Consider the following 18,433-nt stretch of genomic DNA (forward strand, 5'->3'; position numbering starts at 1 on the left):
TGTTCAGAGACTGTAAGGCAAAATGGTGGCCTGTCTGCTGCTGTGTTTCCCCAGTTCAGAAGCGGCTCGTCCAAATGAAAGCTTCAGAGAGCTCTGCTGAGTGTTAGGCTTTAAGGCGTGTTCAGTGGAGCTACTCTGGGACCAGAAGAACCCAGCGCGGTGTCAATCACAGCGGACGCCGCATGATGGCTTAAGAAGTCCCGTGCTGAGCTGGCAGAAACTGTCAGAGAGCGGCGTGCGAGGAGAACACAGTGACAGGTGCTCTGAGGGGGTCAGCGGGACCTCGGAAAACAATCTCCGAAAGACCGAGCTGCTCCGGGGCCCTGCGGCAGACAGCCGTCTCAGACCAGCTCCGCGGTAACGAGATGGAGGCAAAACACAGCGCCAAACCGCACACGAACCTGACAGATGCTAGGTTCAGATGAGACCTAGAGAACATCGGCCCTGTGAGAAGCATTTAATATTTCACACACAGACCCAAGGCCCTGTGAGAAGCGTTTAATATCTCACACACAGACCCAGGGTAGGACCCTCTGTGACTGCAATGGTGTAGAGTGCTAGTGTTCTGCTGGGGGTATGAAGGGCCAGGTAACCTGGACAGTGTTCTGCTGTGGGTATAATGGGAGGTGTGTTCAGGTAACCTGGACAGTGTTCTGCTGTGGGTATAATGGGAGGTGTGTTCAGGTAACCTGGACAGTGTTCTGCTGTGGGTATAATGGGAGGTGTGTTCAGGTAACTTGGGCAGTGTTCTGCTGTGGGTATAATGGGAGGTGTGTTCAGGTAACCTGGACAGTGTTCTGCTGTGGGTATAATGGGAGGTGTGTTCAGGTAACTTGGATGGTATTCTGCTGTTGGTGTGGATGGACAGTGTTCTGGTGTAGCGGGACAGGTACCTTTGGAAAGTGTTCAGGTGTAACGGGACAGATACCTTTGGACAGTGTTCAGGTGTAGCGGGACAGATACCTTTGGACAGTGTTCAGGTGTAACGGGACAGGTACCTTTGGAAAGTGTTCAGGTGTAACGGGACAGATACCTTTGGACAGTGTTCAGGTGTAGCGGGACAGGTACCTTTGGACAGTGTTCAGGTGTAACGGGACAGGTACCTTGGACAGCGACCTCCAGTCCATGCTGGCACTCCCGATGTACAGGTGCTTCCTGTCCACCACCCAGAAGGACGAGTTCAGGTGGCCTTTGGTCAGCGCTGTCATGTTCAGGTAATGCACTTCCGCACCTGCACAGGGGAGAGCTGGAATCAGACAACTACGCCTTGCACAACAAGAGAAAAAACATTTCTCACTGTAGAGCCGCTGACTCTTCTATACATTCATCTCCCGGCTGAGTTTATGTTCACATTGGAATTCATGTGGTGAAAGACACTGACATAGACCTATGTATGTATGTATGCATGTATCTAGCGATATATTGATCTGCAGAGTGAGATGGATGAATAGATGCCATGTGAATTCATTCTTATGCACCGCGCATTCTTTGCATCTTGACCCCAGCTCAACAGCACTAGAGGTAACATGACAGGTCTGCATTGGAGATGAAGTCTTCTCATTCCTCTCTTTATGGCTTTCAAATTGATCATTTTGAAGTTTAGGATTTATTTAAATCTTACTCATTTACTGGGTGAATCTTTTATTCAGTGTCTTTGACTCAAATGAGAGTTTTACAAGAGAAGGCACCATGAAAATATTGATTTCTCTGTGAAATCCTGTGTGTAAATGTATTTGACAAATAAACTTCTAAGAATATTTTAAAAAATCTAAAAGGACTGAAAAATGTATAGTCACAATATCCCATTTTATGACTATTTATAAATGCAAGATTTCTTTAGTCACTGAAATTACAATATAAAAAATGTTCACTTTCACAGAATATCCTGTTAGTCATGCTCAACATTTTTTAAATTCAATGTTTTATGCACTCTAGTGCATAAATGTTAATAAACATTTTAAAGGAAACCTAAACTAAAGCACATAACCTTCGCTTGTCCCAATAAATATCCCAGGACACACGTTATTACCACACTGCCTGCAGTGTCCTGGACACATTCTACGTCCTTTGGGAGAAATATCATCACAATAGACCAGGCAGCTATGATTCATGGGTACCAATACTGTTATTCCACTTAGATGCCTTCCCCAGGGGGCAACTAGAGCACCTCTATATCAGCAGCCTGGGAAAATAAGTATTGTTTTAAATATTGCCCAGCCACAAGGCTGTGTACATAATTGTGGATGGAAATCAATAGCCATGACACGTCGGTGAATCACGCGGCCTTGTGCTCGCAGGCAGGGGCCAGCGTGGCCTGTAAATCAGTGATGTCACTCGCCGTGATCCGCCAGGCCCCTAAGCTCCGCGGACTCGGTCAGACCGCTGGCCACCTTCAGGTTGACGGCTCGGGTCTCCAGCCCCTGGAGCCTCTGGAGTAGGAGGCGGCCCTGCAGAGAGACAGAGGGAATGGAAGGACCTTGTCCGATGTGCGGAGAAGATGGCGGACACTTCTCAGAAAAGGACAGAACAAAGAGATGAAATGTTTTTTAAAAAAAAAAGAAGCCCCAATAATTTATTTTAAAAACCAACCAGAAAAACCAGCCTGAGCAAAGAGATAGCTGAAACAATGAGCCCCTTGCTCATACTACATACCTGTATTTAATAGGCCTTTAATTAGGCAGGTGTGGCTCAATAACCAATGGGCTGGTTCACACAGACAAAGACAATCATCACAATCATGTGCTCAGTTATTTACAAGGTTGGAAATGGAAAGACAGCAATCCGTAGTCATTCAACAAATGACAATTTAACAGTTTTGGGGGAAAGGTGAAGGTTCTCCTTCACAAATCACTACATTACATTACATTACATCATTTAGCAGACTTACAATTAAGTGCATCACTATGCTAAGAGTAGACATCGTAAGGTATTACAAGAGGTCAGTAAGATACAAAGTTAAGTGCTAGGCTGTTTTTTTTTTTCCACATCCGCAGGTGTCAAACACTTATTCCAGGATGTGCATCATCTTTATTAAGTCATAAGTCAGTTTTAAAAAGCTGTACATGGACAATATGGTATATAGAAAAATACTCTTCCTCAGACAGACGTTGAGGGGGGTCCCTTTACCCTCGTGTCCCCAAACAATAAAAGCAGAGAGGGTTATTAGGGTGTTACAGAGTGTTGTGTTCCCATTTCATCCTAAATTTATGCTTTCATGACAGGTGTGCAGGTAGCGGTTTCTCCAGGCTTGACCAATCAGGAGTCCCCTGCAGTCAAACTCCCATCCACCCCCAGATACAGCGGAAACAGCTGCCAGCTGGAAGCCGCTGGGCCTCCAGGCTGTTTCTAATGAACAGCACAGTGCAGCCCAGGAAAGAGCTCCTGCCACTCTCCGCTCAGAGATCGATTAGAGCAGCCCCCCCTCCCCTCAGTATAATCCCGGATGTATCGCCACTTTCTCAACTCACAACAGAACTCAGACGGCCATGTGGCAGACACTCTTCTTCAGAGTAATTTAAGTAGCAACATGGTAAGGTGTAAGAGCAACATTGTGCTGGACACGCACACACCCGACAGTCGGTCAAAAAACCATTGGTGGCTGACCGTTGCCTGTTGTCACTGTGACAATCTGTATATAATATTATTAAATTATATAATATTATTATAATAATATAATATAATATATAATAATAATACTATATAATTTAGTTTTATATTTCTATGGGGGGGGGGGGGGGTTGTCCAATGAAAGAATGGAAATGAGCAACAAGGAGAGAGGGTCCACCACCCCAAGAAGAACGTTTTTATAATTGTTTAACTGAGTTATGATGCCAGTTTGGTCTGGTCTGGAAACACGGTATTTTACAAACAGACTCAAAACATATTTTTTGAAAATGCTGTTAGCTGTCTTGACACTGATGATGTTGTGATCAAAATGTTTGTCTGCATTTTTCACTGAGCAATTTTGTTGCCGTATTATTAACAACTTATATTATAAACAGTTAAATAAAACAATTTTTTTTGCAACCTCTGTGAAGGACTTTTCCTCATTACTTTTATAGTGCGCGACTTCCATTTACTCTTTTGTAGTTGTTTCCTCACCTGCACCTAATTGAATGAGTACAGACTGAGTGAAGCCACAGAAGCAAGCTCTACAAATAGGCTGTTAGCCATAGTCTGGACTTTGTATTCCAGTGTGTTTTTATTAAAGACCATTGGCTGACCCTGGCCGACCATGCCCTATGTCATTGGAACAGCTTGACCGAATACTGTGTGTGTGTGTGTGTGTGCGTGTGTGTGCGTGTGTGTGTGTGCGTGTGTGTGCGCGCGCGTGTGTGTGTGGCATGGTCAGGGGTCAGAGCTAAATGCAACAGAACATGCCAAGGCTCCGGGTCCGGGAGGAAACCTGCGGACTGAAGAGGTGGGTTTGAGTCCATGCCAGGGCACGGCGGACGGTCGCGATTATCGCTGCACTCACGTCCCTGGTAGCACGCCAGCCCTGCTGATACTGCGGCTGTGCAGACGCTGGGGGTTTTTCCAGCACACGCCGTGTGACAGGAGCAGCGCAATGTCAGCTGGGTGTCTAGGGGGTTAGCGTCTGAGAGGTAATGGAGGCTCCATTGTGGCAGTGTCTTAGGTCTGTGAAGTCACTTAATGTTTCTGTCTGGGCTTGACCGGACCTGGGAACAGCACCATAACATACCCCAAGGGCAGTCTTCCCTCTCCCATACAGGGACACAGTAAGGGGACTGTTGCAAGCCAAATTGCTTTACTTAGCAGGGTCTGTATGTAGTGATGTGTCGGTGAACAACTTTACGTGAACAATGGGAACCGGCTCCCGTCTGAGAGCTGATTTCTTTTTTTTGTTGTTAATTAATACAAGACAGAATAATAGGATGATCTTTTCGCCACACTGCTCCGCCATAGGCACTCCATGCAGTGACTGAATATTAGAATTGTAACATATACATTCATGCACGAGGACCAGATGCGCTGTGTTTAGTGTTTGTAGAGAAACGCTAATTTACAACGTTCAATGTAAATAAAATGTTCAATACATGTGTAATAGTGTTTGATGTGTTTTACATTAATGTTTTTACATCAAACGTAATAAAGAATAATGGTATTCTGGAAATTATAAGGTTTAGTATAATTACAGTGAATAATTTAAGTGATATTCGTGCACACATACACATAGGTCATAGGTAAATTTGGCTGAATTATGAAAGCCAGAAGTGGTACTAAATGAAGAGCCATTTGGAAGCTGAAAGAGCCAGCTCTTATTGCTGAGCTGAGCCAAATGATCCGGCTCACTAAAAAGAGCCGGAATTCCCATCACTATCTGTATGTGAATAGCATGGTTAATGTGTAATGTGTGTCAAAGAAGAAAAAGAAATTCAGACCTCATAATGAACTTATTGGAAAAATATTCTTGAGGCTTGTGTGCCAAATTGGATGTAAGATCACTGCACACAAATTGCGGTGAGAGCGATACGGTCAGCCAGTCTCCATCGCAATCTGAGTTCAACTGCGGTCAAAGAAAACCTGCTGTCTGAAACTACCTGCTGTCTGAGATTACCTGCTATCTGAGGTTACCTACAGCCTGAGATTACCTGCAGTCTAAAGTTACCTGCTGTCTGACATTACCTGCGGTCTAAGGTTATCTACTGTCTGAGATTACCTGCAGCCTAAAGATACCTGCTGTCTGAGGTTACCTCCTGTCTGACATTACCTGCGGTCTGAGGTTTCCTGCTGTCTGACATTACCTGTAGTCTGAGGTTACCTGTGGTCTGAGTTTACCTGCCGTGTGAGGTTACCTGTTTGGCAAAGGATCCGCTGGCCTCGGGGTCTGTGGAGTTCAGGGCCCAGTGAGACGACACAATCTCCACCGAGCGATTGGCCAGGTCCAAAAGGGTATGCAGACCCACGGAGAGGGGGACATGAGCCGTACCATTATCCGAGAAGGAGATGTCTTCCGGAATATTCTCCACAAGTACTATCCTGTGGAAACATTTTTTTTCAGTTTCAGTTAAAAGTTTGGCAGAGACTTTGATCTAATTGAGATAAGTGCGTTGTTTGTCTAAGTGTTATTCAGGTTTATACGGAAGGAGCCCTTAATCTGATCATATTTCAGCACTTAACATGCCCCATTAGAGAGTCATACACCCAAAACACATGAAGGCCTCTCTAATAGAGGACATGAGAGCATTTTAACACGCTATATTAGATTTTTATAGACCATTAACTCTGCTTGAATTTGCATCTGAGCCACACTTAGCAAGGCTGCTGTTTGAGGTCTAAGAAATGAGGTCATATCCATTGCCTTTCACCCTAATGCATAACACTCAAGAGCATTTAACTTAAATCAGAGCCTGTTCACATAATGTAGAGAATAACAGCCTAAGAAAATATCGTAAGCGTTATGTATGTCATTTTGTGCAGTATGTATACACTGCTCATGTGTTTATATGAACACCAAAGTTACTTTGGGGGGAAAGTGACCCCAGCACAGGGTCATATGCACAAGTTTCAGGGGTGAAAGGAAACAGGGAACACAGAGATCCCCTGCACCCAATTAGGGGGCACGCTCAAAAACACACTTCTAATCTTAAAGTATACGCTGTGTGAAGCACATTTGAGAAAATACGACTTTTGAGTTTCAGGTGGAACAATTTGCTACCTTGCCTTGCAGCTTGCTTTGTGATTTTGTCACAAAATCACAAATTAAAGGGCAGTTGTGTGGCTTAGTGGTATGGAGCAGGGCTTGTAACCGAAAGGTTGCTGGTTTGATTCCCTGCTATTGCACTGCTGCTGTACCCTTGGGCAAGGGACAAGGAACCTACAATTGCCTCAGTAAATATCCAGCTGTACAAATGGATAAAAACTGTAACCAATTAAAGTCGCTCTGGATAAGAGTGTCTGCTAAATGACAACATAATGTAATGTTTCCCATTTATCAACACCGTGGTCCCCAATAACCTGAAATGACCTGAGCCAGAACATTATGACCAATACATTTACCATGTTTTCCCCATGAAGGAGGTGAAGGCCCCCAGAATCACTCAACTGGCAGAATGGCTTAAAAGCCTTAAAATATTCATACATAATGGTGGGAGGCCTGAGATGTTTCATTATTGAAAACTACAAGGCTTCTATTCATGTCACATTAACGCTTGTATTTATTATGATGTTGTGCTGGTGCCGTTAGGGGTCGTGCAGGGGACGTCTTTCGAATAATCGGAGCTCATTAAAAATGCAGTCTCTGTCTTCAGCCACAGAGCAAGACATGCTTTGGGAGGTAATAAGTGAACAGTGATGTCATTTCATGGAGCGAGCCTGTTACCACAGCCTGAATCAGGGTCATTACAGACCGTACAAATCTCATAATCCTCACATCATCAGCCATCGATACTACAAGTTCTGCAACAGCAGAGGCTGAGGAGAATGCTCATTCAAACTCAATACTCTGGTCCAGCACCGACAGGAATACAGAGTAGCCTTAAAGCCTGATACAGTCTGGGTTCACCCTTCTGGGGCAGTGGGTATATGGAGATAAGCCGGCTCACTGTGAATTTGATCTACAATAAAGCTGTTATGTTTAGGAAATTGTCGTGAATACTACACCCTGCTACAGTGGCATTGGAAACCCTAGAGCTATAATCAAATAGTTAGACCATTTTAGAGGCCGTTTCTCACACAGATCCATAAACTTCACCATATGTGCTCATAGTCTGACAAATACAACCATATTCTCAATACCTGAGGAATCTCATACCTGTATTCTCCGGGTATTGGGTTGTATCAAAAGCTGTAGGTAATCTCTTCTAGTTATTTACCGTACACACCAAACCACATTACGCCACGCAACAACGCAGCAGGGATGTCGAAAATGAGCCTCTTCAGGTTCGGTGGGAAACCTTATTGGATTTAACCGAGGCTGGCTCACAACGCCAGCACTACAACGGGTTATTATTAAACCTAACTTCCTCGTACTGTGCGCAGTCATTGATTCAGAGGCGCTCCGATTTTTTGAGCGGATCAATCCTCTCTGCAGGGGGAGAGCAGCAGATTGCAGGTCCTCCGTTGGGAGAAAAAAAAAACCACAGTAAATCACATTCGGAGTAAACAGCATTACTGAGCCCGGCGTGTGCGCCGTGCGCAGCCCACCGTTTGCTCGGCTGATTCAGCAAGCGGGTGAAATATTTCCACCGCGGCGGGTAGCGGGTAAGGGAAACGGGCAGACTGAGGTGAGAGCTTTATCAGAAAACAAACACATCAAATCCGGTCGAGGCAGAGCCGGCAGCAGGAGGCATTAAGATAGCCGTGACACATGCCACAGGTGAAGATAGATGCGAGCTTTGGAAACAAGCTACGGAGTATCCGGCAATTCTTTCTGGAGAGTTAACAGACCGAGGACGTTGGAAATAGAGTCGGAGCGTTAGATTGAGTGGGCGTTTCTGCCCGTGCACTGCGGGATTGCTCTGCTAAAACATTCATCACTTCCAGCAAAACAACATGCAGGTATTCAGTGTGCGACAGAAAAATTTTGCATTAAATATTAATAAAGGTGAATTGCTTCGGGATGCAATCCATATTTTGGACACACAAAATATAGGTGGCTGTGCATACAGCAGAACAACAGAATTAGGGGTGCATTTTTTATATTTCATTTATTTACCCATGGAATATAACCTCCTGTATAAATAATTTCATGATTAACAATACACTTACAAGATTTCATTCCTTGTCCAATAATAACTGAAAGAATTAAGAAATCTTTCTCTTTTAAAATAACAGAAAAAAAGAACAGTATTATTCAGGTCAGAGGGCAGGAATACCTGTAGGGAACACATTTGTTTTCAGTGGGAATCCATTGATTGGCTTGCAGCGGGAAAGCAATACTGCAGTCATTTCAGATCTCAGTGTGTGCCTAGGTGTGAGAGGCACACAGCACACTCATTACACAAATCAAAGGCGAAACATCTATAAACGCAAGACAAAGCCGTGGCTCTCCTCTGGTTGCAACTACATGAGGCTGGAGGTAAATTTTATACAATGATTTCAATGCGGATTCCTTTCCCGGGAACACAGTGTTTGTTTGTCAGAACCTTTACTTAGTTACTAGAAAAAGCACAAACAGCCTCAATGGCCCCAGAGTCCAATCAAAATCCTATCAGCTGGGGCTCCTGAGTGGCTCTCAGCGCTACAGCCCAGACATCTCTAGCTGTGGCCTGGACAGTGTCATTATCTGACTGTGACCAGCAGTCTGTAGTGGCAGGGCCTAATTACCACTGTGGGCGAGTGTGTTGGAGTGTTTCCTGCTTGGCGCAGGAGGTGAAGTAGAGAGTCGAGCACGGTCGCTCACGATCCCCAAACGTCCAGTGAGAAAGGGGGAAGAACTCAAAATAAAAAAAACAGAAAACTCATCTGCTTTTTTTTTTTTTTTTTACTTGAGGGCAGGAGTGATGTTCCAGTACCTCCATGATGGCTTCTTGAAAACGAGAGGATAGAAGCAGCGGACTCTGAAATAACAGCGGGTGGCATATGATTAGGTCATGTTTCAAGTCACCTTTTATTGGACACTGAGGCAGGGCTTTCTGCATCTCTGTTGGCTGGCAAGACAAGATGATGCAACAGGGAATCTGGCTATTGAGGTGGTATGCGGGAAGCTTGGCATTAAAGTCACACACAAACCTACAGCCTTGCTGCTGGTGTCTGAGAGGTGCTGAGCACCCCTTCATAGCCCATTCTGTCAGACTACATGCTCCACAGAGCATTTACGTCTGTGGAGTTCCATGGACCTGCCACCCAAGTTGAATGAGCAACAGTGTCAGACCAGGCCAACAACATTGCCACACCAGCGAGTGTGAGCATGACACTGCTCAAGGCCTACCCAAAGTTAACTTGTGCAACCTAAGTATACTACCATGTATCAATCACTAGATCACAGAATCCAAAACACATCGTAATGCTGCACATAAAATAAGCAGCAAGCACTACAAGTGGCAGGCGTTAGGGGGCAGGGATTGAGGTGGAACCAAGATGCAGTCTGAAGAGGTGAGTCTTCAGCCCCCATCCCCCCATCCCCCTTCCCAGAAATACACTGTCACTGACATGCCGAATTTCTCATTTTAGAGGTGCTGTGGGACACCCTTCTGAAACACAGGGAGCAGCAGAGGCCGGGAGAGGTGCTAACTCAGTCCCTCCTTCCCCCGTCACACACGAGCCATAAACATTAGAGGCAGCTCATGTCTTGACATATTGGTTTTAATCTATTTTGACCCACAGACTTCATTCAGCCGCAGTTGTTCATAACAAGCAATCCATCAGGTCCCTTTCGGGAGACTGGGGAACCGGTCTAATGGCCTAATATACAGCCGAGGCAGACAGTCTCGTGTTATGAATGGCCTGGTAATATATAGTAATATATATCACCTACATCACCAAGGTCGGGACTCTGGCACACGTTGCGAAGGTATTGGTGGTCCCAGAACCAACTGTCATCGCTCTCACCGACTGCCTGGCAACCTTGTGTCTGCTGGCTGTCACCATAGATTCCCATGCAAGATTGCAAAGAAAATGATGACAAACTGGATAGGCAAATGAACTCAGTTCCCCTCTGCCTCCTTAAAGGCACAGACATGTAATTCTCAGACTGCATTTACGCCACATACATAGTTCAAAACAATAACTGTATCCACCATCATTTCTGCACAAAGAGGTGAAGCCGAGGCTTTAAAAGTCTTTAAAAGTGACATAGTAGATGCGAGATTCCTGGAAGCAAACCAGTCTGATGAATGCACAGGATTTCATTACAAACCCTGAAACAACACAAGCTCGGATCGATATCTACTTCCTTAAACAGATATTTAAATCCATGTAATTATACATATGCAGCAACATGCAGACATGATCAAAATCTATACTTCCGGGTGACAATCGTTGAAATGCTGGCAAGAACTGAATTATTAAGCTTAGCAGTGCACGTTCATGTTTCCATTGAAAATTTCCATTACACGGAGCCGCTACACTTCCTCAGAAAGTACTGCCTACAACTTGCAGGCAGGAGGTTCCACCAAACAGCGGTATCTTAATGAGTGTTAACGCATGAAAGCGCACGTCATCCAGACCCTCATTAAAAAGCACACACCCTCGATGAGAAGCTGCTCCGAGCAGTCTTAAGCATGTCTTCAGTAATAACGAGCCATTGATTTTGTTTTTCGGATACCTCATTAAAGGAATTACGCCGAGGGTTCGGGGGTTAAATCGGTGGATTGAGTAAACGTCGGCGTTGACTGATGTTTGACAGAGATAGCGGAGGATATTAGAGATTGGGTTTCGGACTCAATGGAAGGAGCCCGAGGGGAGAAGATGGGCCGGGAGACTGTGGTAAAGGTTAACACCATCATCCTGTAATAAATGCCCTGCCACAGAGGAGGCTGACAGAGTTCCGTCAAAGAGTCTGACAGTCAAAGTTAAATGAATAATAACTCTGAGGTGAAGGGTTCTGTATGGACTCTGAATCCTGTCCAACTGTAAATACTTCGTAAAGCATTTAAAACTACAGTACATTATACATCACTTACAAATACACTGATAGTGTTCAGTCCAACAGCAGTTGGCCAGTGTGTGTGTATATATATATATATATATATATATAATGTGTACATATATATGTGTACATATATATATATATGTACAGTGTGTGTGTGTCTCTCAGATGATTAATGTTGGACTAAATATTAAACTATATCCGTTCATGATTAACAAAGCATCTATTAACGTTTTATAACACACCTATAAGCAAACTGTATTTCAAAGTGTTATCAATCCCTGAATTAGGATTTCACAAACATGGATATATCTCTGTAACACTTTAACCTAATACATGTACCCCATCTCAGGCAGCAGGAGTTGCGGATTACAGGAAACGACAAGTTTATAACGGGTGGCAGTGTAGCACAGTGGTTAAGGAGCAGGACTTGTAACCGAAAGGTTGCTGGTTCAATCCCCGCTGGGACACTGCTGCTGTACCCTTGGGCAAGGTGCTTAACCCACAATTGCCTCAGTAAATATCCAGCTGTATAAATGGATAACATTGTACAGAACTGTAACCTATGTAAGTCGCTTTGGATAAAAGCGTCTGCCAAATGAATAAATGTAAATGTAAATGTAAATGGCACCTCTTCTACACCATGTACAAACATATTCAGGCGCCCCCTCAGCTGCAGAGTGACATCACCAGGTCCAGGAAGGAAAGACCACAGTGGAGCACTAACACAAAACAGAGGAAAAGACAGGGCCTGGAACAGAACCCAGCCGAGTTACTCTGCCAGCATTCAACCCAGAACTCCACGAGTGATCCCAGACACTGATGGGAGGAGGCATGTAAACACCGGACTAAGAACTGCACAAACTACACACATGTCACATAACATCAGGAGGGAGGAAACAATGGCAATCACGAGTAATCACATGATCCCCTGAAACATGTCCTGACTGGCTACCATCAGGAGGGGCTGACACCTGATGGGTGACTCTGAGATCATATCTGAAGTAAATCCACATTTGATTACATTACCAATTTGCCAGGAAAATTCTCGCAGTCAGGGTCAGTTTTGTTGCTTTTCAGTTTTACATCTTAAAAACACTTTAACCCACATGTATTTTCAATGGCACAATTCAATGCACTGCGGTGATGCTGTTCCAGTGATGCTGTTCCCCATGACCCACAGGAGCAGAGAGCCTAACCACTGTACGCAGAGCTACTCAAAAACAGCTGTAGCTGTGAGGCTGGCAGTCAATCACCAACAAGATGCCACGATGGACTATGGGTCACACCAGGTAAGACAACAGAAGAGTTTTTGGCTGTCTTCTGACGCAGACTGAAAACCAGCCTCCACAGAGAGCATCTCGGCTCCCTGAACCCAGACTCTCCTCTTTCTTAGTGCTAACACCCTTAACACCACAGGTTCCCGATTGCTGGTGCACGCTGTGATTTATATTATAGCACTTTCATATCTGGCTTGTTTTATGTCCCCTGCAGTATGACACGTGAACCTTATCAAATGCACTATGTACGTCACCCTGAATAAGGGCGTTTGCCAAATAACAAAATGTAGACATATTTATGGCATAAATAAAAGAGTTCAGAAGTTAAATGGCAAGACACACTGCAATATAATAATAATAATGGTAACAGCTGAGCCTAGCCTGAGACTGAGGAAAGATCAATATAGAAGGAACAGACAGTTGTGTCTACACAAGCAAAACCAGACTGTGTATTAGCTTACAGTTAAAAGTGGTGGTCGTTGCTGTGACCAGGTTGAATGCAAGAATAGCAGAAACTTACTGAGTATAAAAATCCATGGTAGCCCTGTTCCAACACCAGTGGAATGTGGCACAGGAGATAAATGTTTCTCTGTTCTGGTCAACAGCATGTGGGCTGAGAGGAGTATCCATCTATCTGCTTTGGGAGTGTTCTTTTTTCCCCCCAGAGATTCTATTGATGGATATATCTTTTGTTCTCTGGCTGTGTAATCTTCCTAAACAGCCTTTCCAGATGACTTTCATCTTGGGGCTTTTAAAAGTACCTGCTATGTACTGTGTGGGAGCCAATTAATTTAATATTCAGAAGTGAGGGAGAGACAGGAACTGGAGAATGACCTACAACCAAGTGCTTACAGAACTCATAAGGAATGAAATTGCTTAACACACCATTAAAAGAGGTCAATGCCCTCTTTGGCCACAGGGGACAGATTAGAAATAGTCTTTTTCCTTTTTCAGATGTAACACTAATTAGTTGCCAACAGCAAACCTTGCTTGACACAAGCGAGAAAAAATGCAAATTTAATCATGATTCTGTTTCAACCCTAAAAAATGTAAAAAAAAAAAAAAAAAAACCTTCCATTAAAAGCAAACTGTTAAAATTGCAGGGAAAAACTGGGAAAAGTTCAATGAGATTTTACCTGTCCCATCAATTTCTCCTGAGCACTGTCTGGACTAAGTAGTGTGTCTATTTAGGGAACATTTCCATGGTGGGAGATGATAATCCAGACGACATTCAATAAGGATCAGATAGCAGGCAGGTCTGCTGTGGGTTTCAAACCCCATCCATTCGCAACTGCATGTGCCAAACCTGTGGCGTTTGTGCCAAAACCCAGGACCCATCACCCAGGGAACTATCCCCCGCCTTGCTCTTGATCTCGGGTGACATCACCGTCTACAACAGGTGTTCACACATTCACTCATGTCATTGAAATTCACTGCAACATCAGGGCTTTTTTTCCTGCTCTGTGAGTCTAACATCCTCTCATCCTCTGTAATCTACCTTCTGTAAAGCGTTATTCTACCACAGCACTATGCCTTCAGTTGCCTCACAAGACTGATGCAACACAGCACAAACTCAGCCACAGAAGTGTCTCTGTAGCCTCCGCACGATACACCTTTCATCCAGGCTCTGAAAATCCGATACCCCCGAAAACGCAACTGCGGACCCGCTGAAGTGCCTCCTGTTCGAGCCCCAACAAATGAAAACTCAGATTGCCGTTTCTCCCTTTCTGATTTCATGCCAAGGAAGTAAATGGATCCATTTAGCGGTGAGAGACAGGGCACATGCACGCAGAAGAGCCCTTGGGTTTCACACAAAGGAGTCATTTTCAGCTCTTAAAACTCGAAATTACATCTACGGAGAGTATTGTGTGTGGGGGCGGGGGCGGGGGCGGGGGCGGGGGCGGGGCGGATTGCTCCTGGGGGCGATCTTAAATCGTGTGATTCTGAGAGAGAGGCTGGTAATAAGCAACATGAGCTGGGCTTCTGTGCCACACAGTGGAGGCTTTAATAAGCGTTAAAGCACCTACCAACACATCAGAGAAACTGCCACCCCGAGCCATAGAAGGAGAGCACACTGATTGCAAAGACCACGTTCTCTTGATAAGACGGGGTATTCTGGTTCCTCTCCTTGTTCTTCTGTCTTCATGTTCATTGGGTTTGACATTCAGCAGGCCAGATCACCTGACCACTGCATCACCTGTCCCCATTCATACGTTTAACTAATGAGATAATGTAGTGCTTATGAAACATTGAAAGCCAGTGGAACATCTTGTGGTTAACTTACGAATGATAAACTAACCAAAAAGTCAAAATCCATTCTTGTACTCCTGTAACTACAATAGGAACAATACTCAAATCTACAGAGTGCTACATTTCTTTTGATACTGAGAAAATACAGATAACAAGAACACAATAAAATGTTCAATTTAATTCATCTTATCTTCTCTGCTCCAGAAGCACATTCTGGTTTAAAACCAAGATAAGAAGACAAAAATGGCTTCAGCAACAATGACTTCAAAGCCAAATGTGCGGCCTCCTTCCATTTAAGCCCTCTTTGTAGTGTCTCAGAAACATTAACGTGTGGTGGTCATTCCCCCCAGGGGATGGTGACACACGGAGGCTGTCCTTACCGACAGTTTTTGCTGCAGTTTTCCTCGGTGATGCCATCCTCGTCCTCCCCCCAGATGTCCACGGCGGAGAATATCAAGGCAACCAGCACGGCGAAGCAGCAGACCAGCGCGAAGATCACGATGCACTTCTGCTGAGACTGAGAGAGAGAGAGAGAGAGAGAGAGAGAGAGAGAGAGGGAGGGGAAAAAAAAACAACACATTGATTCTTAGTTATTTTTATTCATCCACTTTGAACTGGCCAACCTTGCCTCTCCCTCCTCGCCACCGCCTCACAAATGGTATTCTATGAAGCATGTGTGTGTGCACCGAAGCACAGCCAATCCCCTTTGTTTCCGAGGCGCACAGCCTAGTTAGGGGCGTCTTCTTTTGCCAGAGCCATTTTTAATAAGCGGCAATTTTTTTTAGCCTGGGGCTTGATGCATTTGAAGTAGGTGTAAATGGGTTCCATATGGGGAGGTGAAAGGCCTCGTCTGCAGTCACACGAAGGCAGGTTTTGCTGACGCGGCTCGGTAGCAGCAGCGGCTCCGCGGGGGCCGTTATTACATCTATAAGCTGCAGAAAACAACATGAATAAACGCAGCCGAGGCAGTGAGTGATGGCGGCCCCGCGCGTCCCATGGGGAACGTGTTCCCCATCCGGACAGATGGAAGACTTTGATTAGGATGCAGGAAAACACGATTTTTCCTCCCACGCGTACAGTATTTAATGGTCACCTGGGCTGATACATCAAAATGAAACATGCTAAATGTGCCTTTGTTTCTCGAAAAAAAGAGAAATCGATACTCATCCACTTTGAATGGAGTGTGTGTCAGAGAATAGAATTAGTCTGTGAAATAAATCTTAGGTTCACTGAGGAACATTCATATCTGCTGAGAAAATTAAACTGAAAATGTGGGACGTACTGTACCAAACCTTCCTTGGATATTTTTTAAGAAGCAACAACCCAGTCTGGATCAAGTGAATATATATTGCCGGTTTTCGATATCTAACCCTAATCGGACATTTTCTGTTCGTTGTGTAAGTTGCACTGAAACGGGAGCTATAGCCAGTTGTCACCAAATGATAACATTAACTGCCTGATGGAAAATGTCACATCAGACAACTTGCTTTTTATGTTTAGCTTTTTCATGCTAGATACGTGCCACCATTAAACCCAACCAATGTAAATGAGCTATTGCTTGTACAATAAAAGGACTTGCTATAAACTTTACTTTTTATATTGCGATGTGAATTTGGATCAGACATAATGCTATGTACATCCCCGTTGACTCTGAATGCTCTCTCACAATAAGTCTTGCGCACAGCCCCAACCCATTTACAGACGAGAACAAAAATCTCACAGCGAAACTCTGCCTGTGATCTTTAATCTCATCTGTATACTATGAAACACAGAAGCCTGGCTTTATCACGCAGCCTTTCTCTGTGAAAGCTGAAAGCCTAATAATTATCTGAGAGGAGAAAGGAACTAATCCTGGTTAATTAGCTCTGAAAATAATTTGCAGTTAGCAAGAGCGAATGTTTGCCTTAATCACTGTGAACACAGAAAATGTATGATAATTTCTTTGCTCCTGATGAATGAGCAAATGACATTTCAGAGATGCGTCTCAGGTTAGGGTTGGTGGGAGAGCAGGAAGGCCCCTCAAGGTGTGAAGTGTGTTTATGGTGTGATGAGAACAGCCAGAGGAAAATGCTTCCGGCGGGAGAAGGCACCTTCCCTCTCCCTGTCTGGGGCCTCAGTCCAGAATCGATAGCATCTCAATTACCACAATGATTGCTAGTCGACCCTAAAAAAAAATGCTTTGCCCCCTTTTCAAACATTAGCTATACTGCTCTGGCAGGCGGTGCCCACAGACAGAGATAACGACCCATCCCAAAATCAAAAGTGACAAAGGGTTTCCTCACTCCATACATCACCACAGGGAGAGGAATGCATTTAAATTCAGATTTTGAAAAGATTTTGCCCATTAATGAGTGCTGTGAAGTTGCTACTTGGACTGCGCGTGTGTCCGTTTAAATACTATGAAAAATTCAGGAGTTCTACTGAGCTGTCAAAGAGTACATGCAGCTCTTTACTTTCTTCATCACACTGCATTTATTACATTCGTATCAAGGGTGACTCACAGCTCACACGCTGTTATCTGTGTCAGTACTATAGCGGAAACTCACCCACTGTGCAGAGTCAGCACTGTAGCCTAAACTCACACATTGTGCCCAATCAGTACTATAGCAGAGACTCACACCCCGTGCTTAGTCAGTGGTACAGCAGAACAGAGCACCCCGTATTCAGAGTTGGCACTATAGCAGAGACTCATACCCTGTGCTTGAAGTCAGTATGATAGCAGAGACTCAGACCCTGTGCTCCGAGTCAGTACTATAGCAGAGACTCACACCCTGTCCACAGGACTACAGCAGAGGTGACCACATACAGAGAGGATGTGGTGGGAGGATTGTGGTGAATGGGTCTATGCGCAAGCATTCAATGGTGTTTCTAACTCTAAGAAGAGTAACCTGATAGCCCCTCTCCATCGTTGCCCACCCAGATCATTTAGAGGTGAGGGGAAACCACAAAAACTCTCCCTGTTTGGCTTGACATGTGACCCTCCCATAAGACCAAGAACCTGGGAGTTGCTGCTGAACAAAATAAAATAATGACCTGGCTTCTCATCTGAGAACCAGAAACATGTAATAGAGAAGAACGCAATGTGGAGGGCTCAGAACTCAGAATCAATGCCGGGGCATTACATAAGCCAGCTATCTCATGTTCATTGCTGCAACCTGGCCTCCCAACTGATAAGAATGGTTGTGATGGGGAACAGCAGGTGTAACTTAATTGTGTGCCGTAGCACGAGGCAAACCTCCAAATCCAAGGAAGACTTACACCCTGTGCAATCCTCCTTAGGCTGGCCCTGTTCTTTTGGTTCCAACAGCCACTTGAGCCACGACGACGGTTTGTTCAGTTTATTTTTTATTAA

The 18,433-nt window shown here is 44.6% G+C and overlaps 1 protein-coding gene across 1 annotated transcript in view; it reads right to left on the reverse strand.

Moving 5' to 3' along the window:
- Window positions 1-18,433, reverse strand: part of LOC118790283 (inactive phospholipase D5-like) — a 64,601-nt gene that overhangs the window by 8,159 nt on the left and 38,009 nt on the right. The window contains exons 2-5 of the mRNA XM_036547188.1: window positions 15,462-15,598; window positions 5,817-6,000; window positions 2,339-2,447; window positions 1,104-1,231 (exon numbers count right to left, since the gene is read on the reverse strand). Of these exons, the coding sequence (XP_036403081.1) occupies window positions 1,104-1,231; window positions 2,339-2,447; window positions 5,817-6,000; window positions 15,462-15,598 (558 nt within the window). The remainder of the gene's footprint in view (window positions 1-1,103; window positions 1,232-2,338; window positions 2,448-5,816; window positions 6,001-15,461; window positions 15,599-18,433) is intronic.

Source organism: Megalops cyprinoides, chromosome 15, assembly GCF_013368585.1.
Source record: "Megalops cyprinoides isolate fMegCyp1 chromosome 15, fMegCyp1.pri, whole genome shotgun sequence".
Classification (NCBI taxonomy): Eukaryota; Metazoa; Chordata; class Actinopteri; order Elopiformes; family Megalopidae; genus Megalops; species Megalops cyprinoides.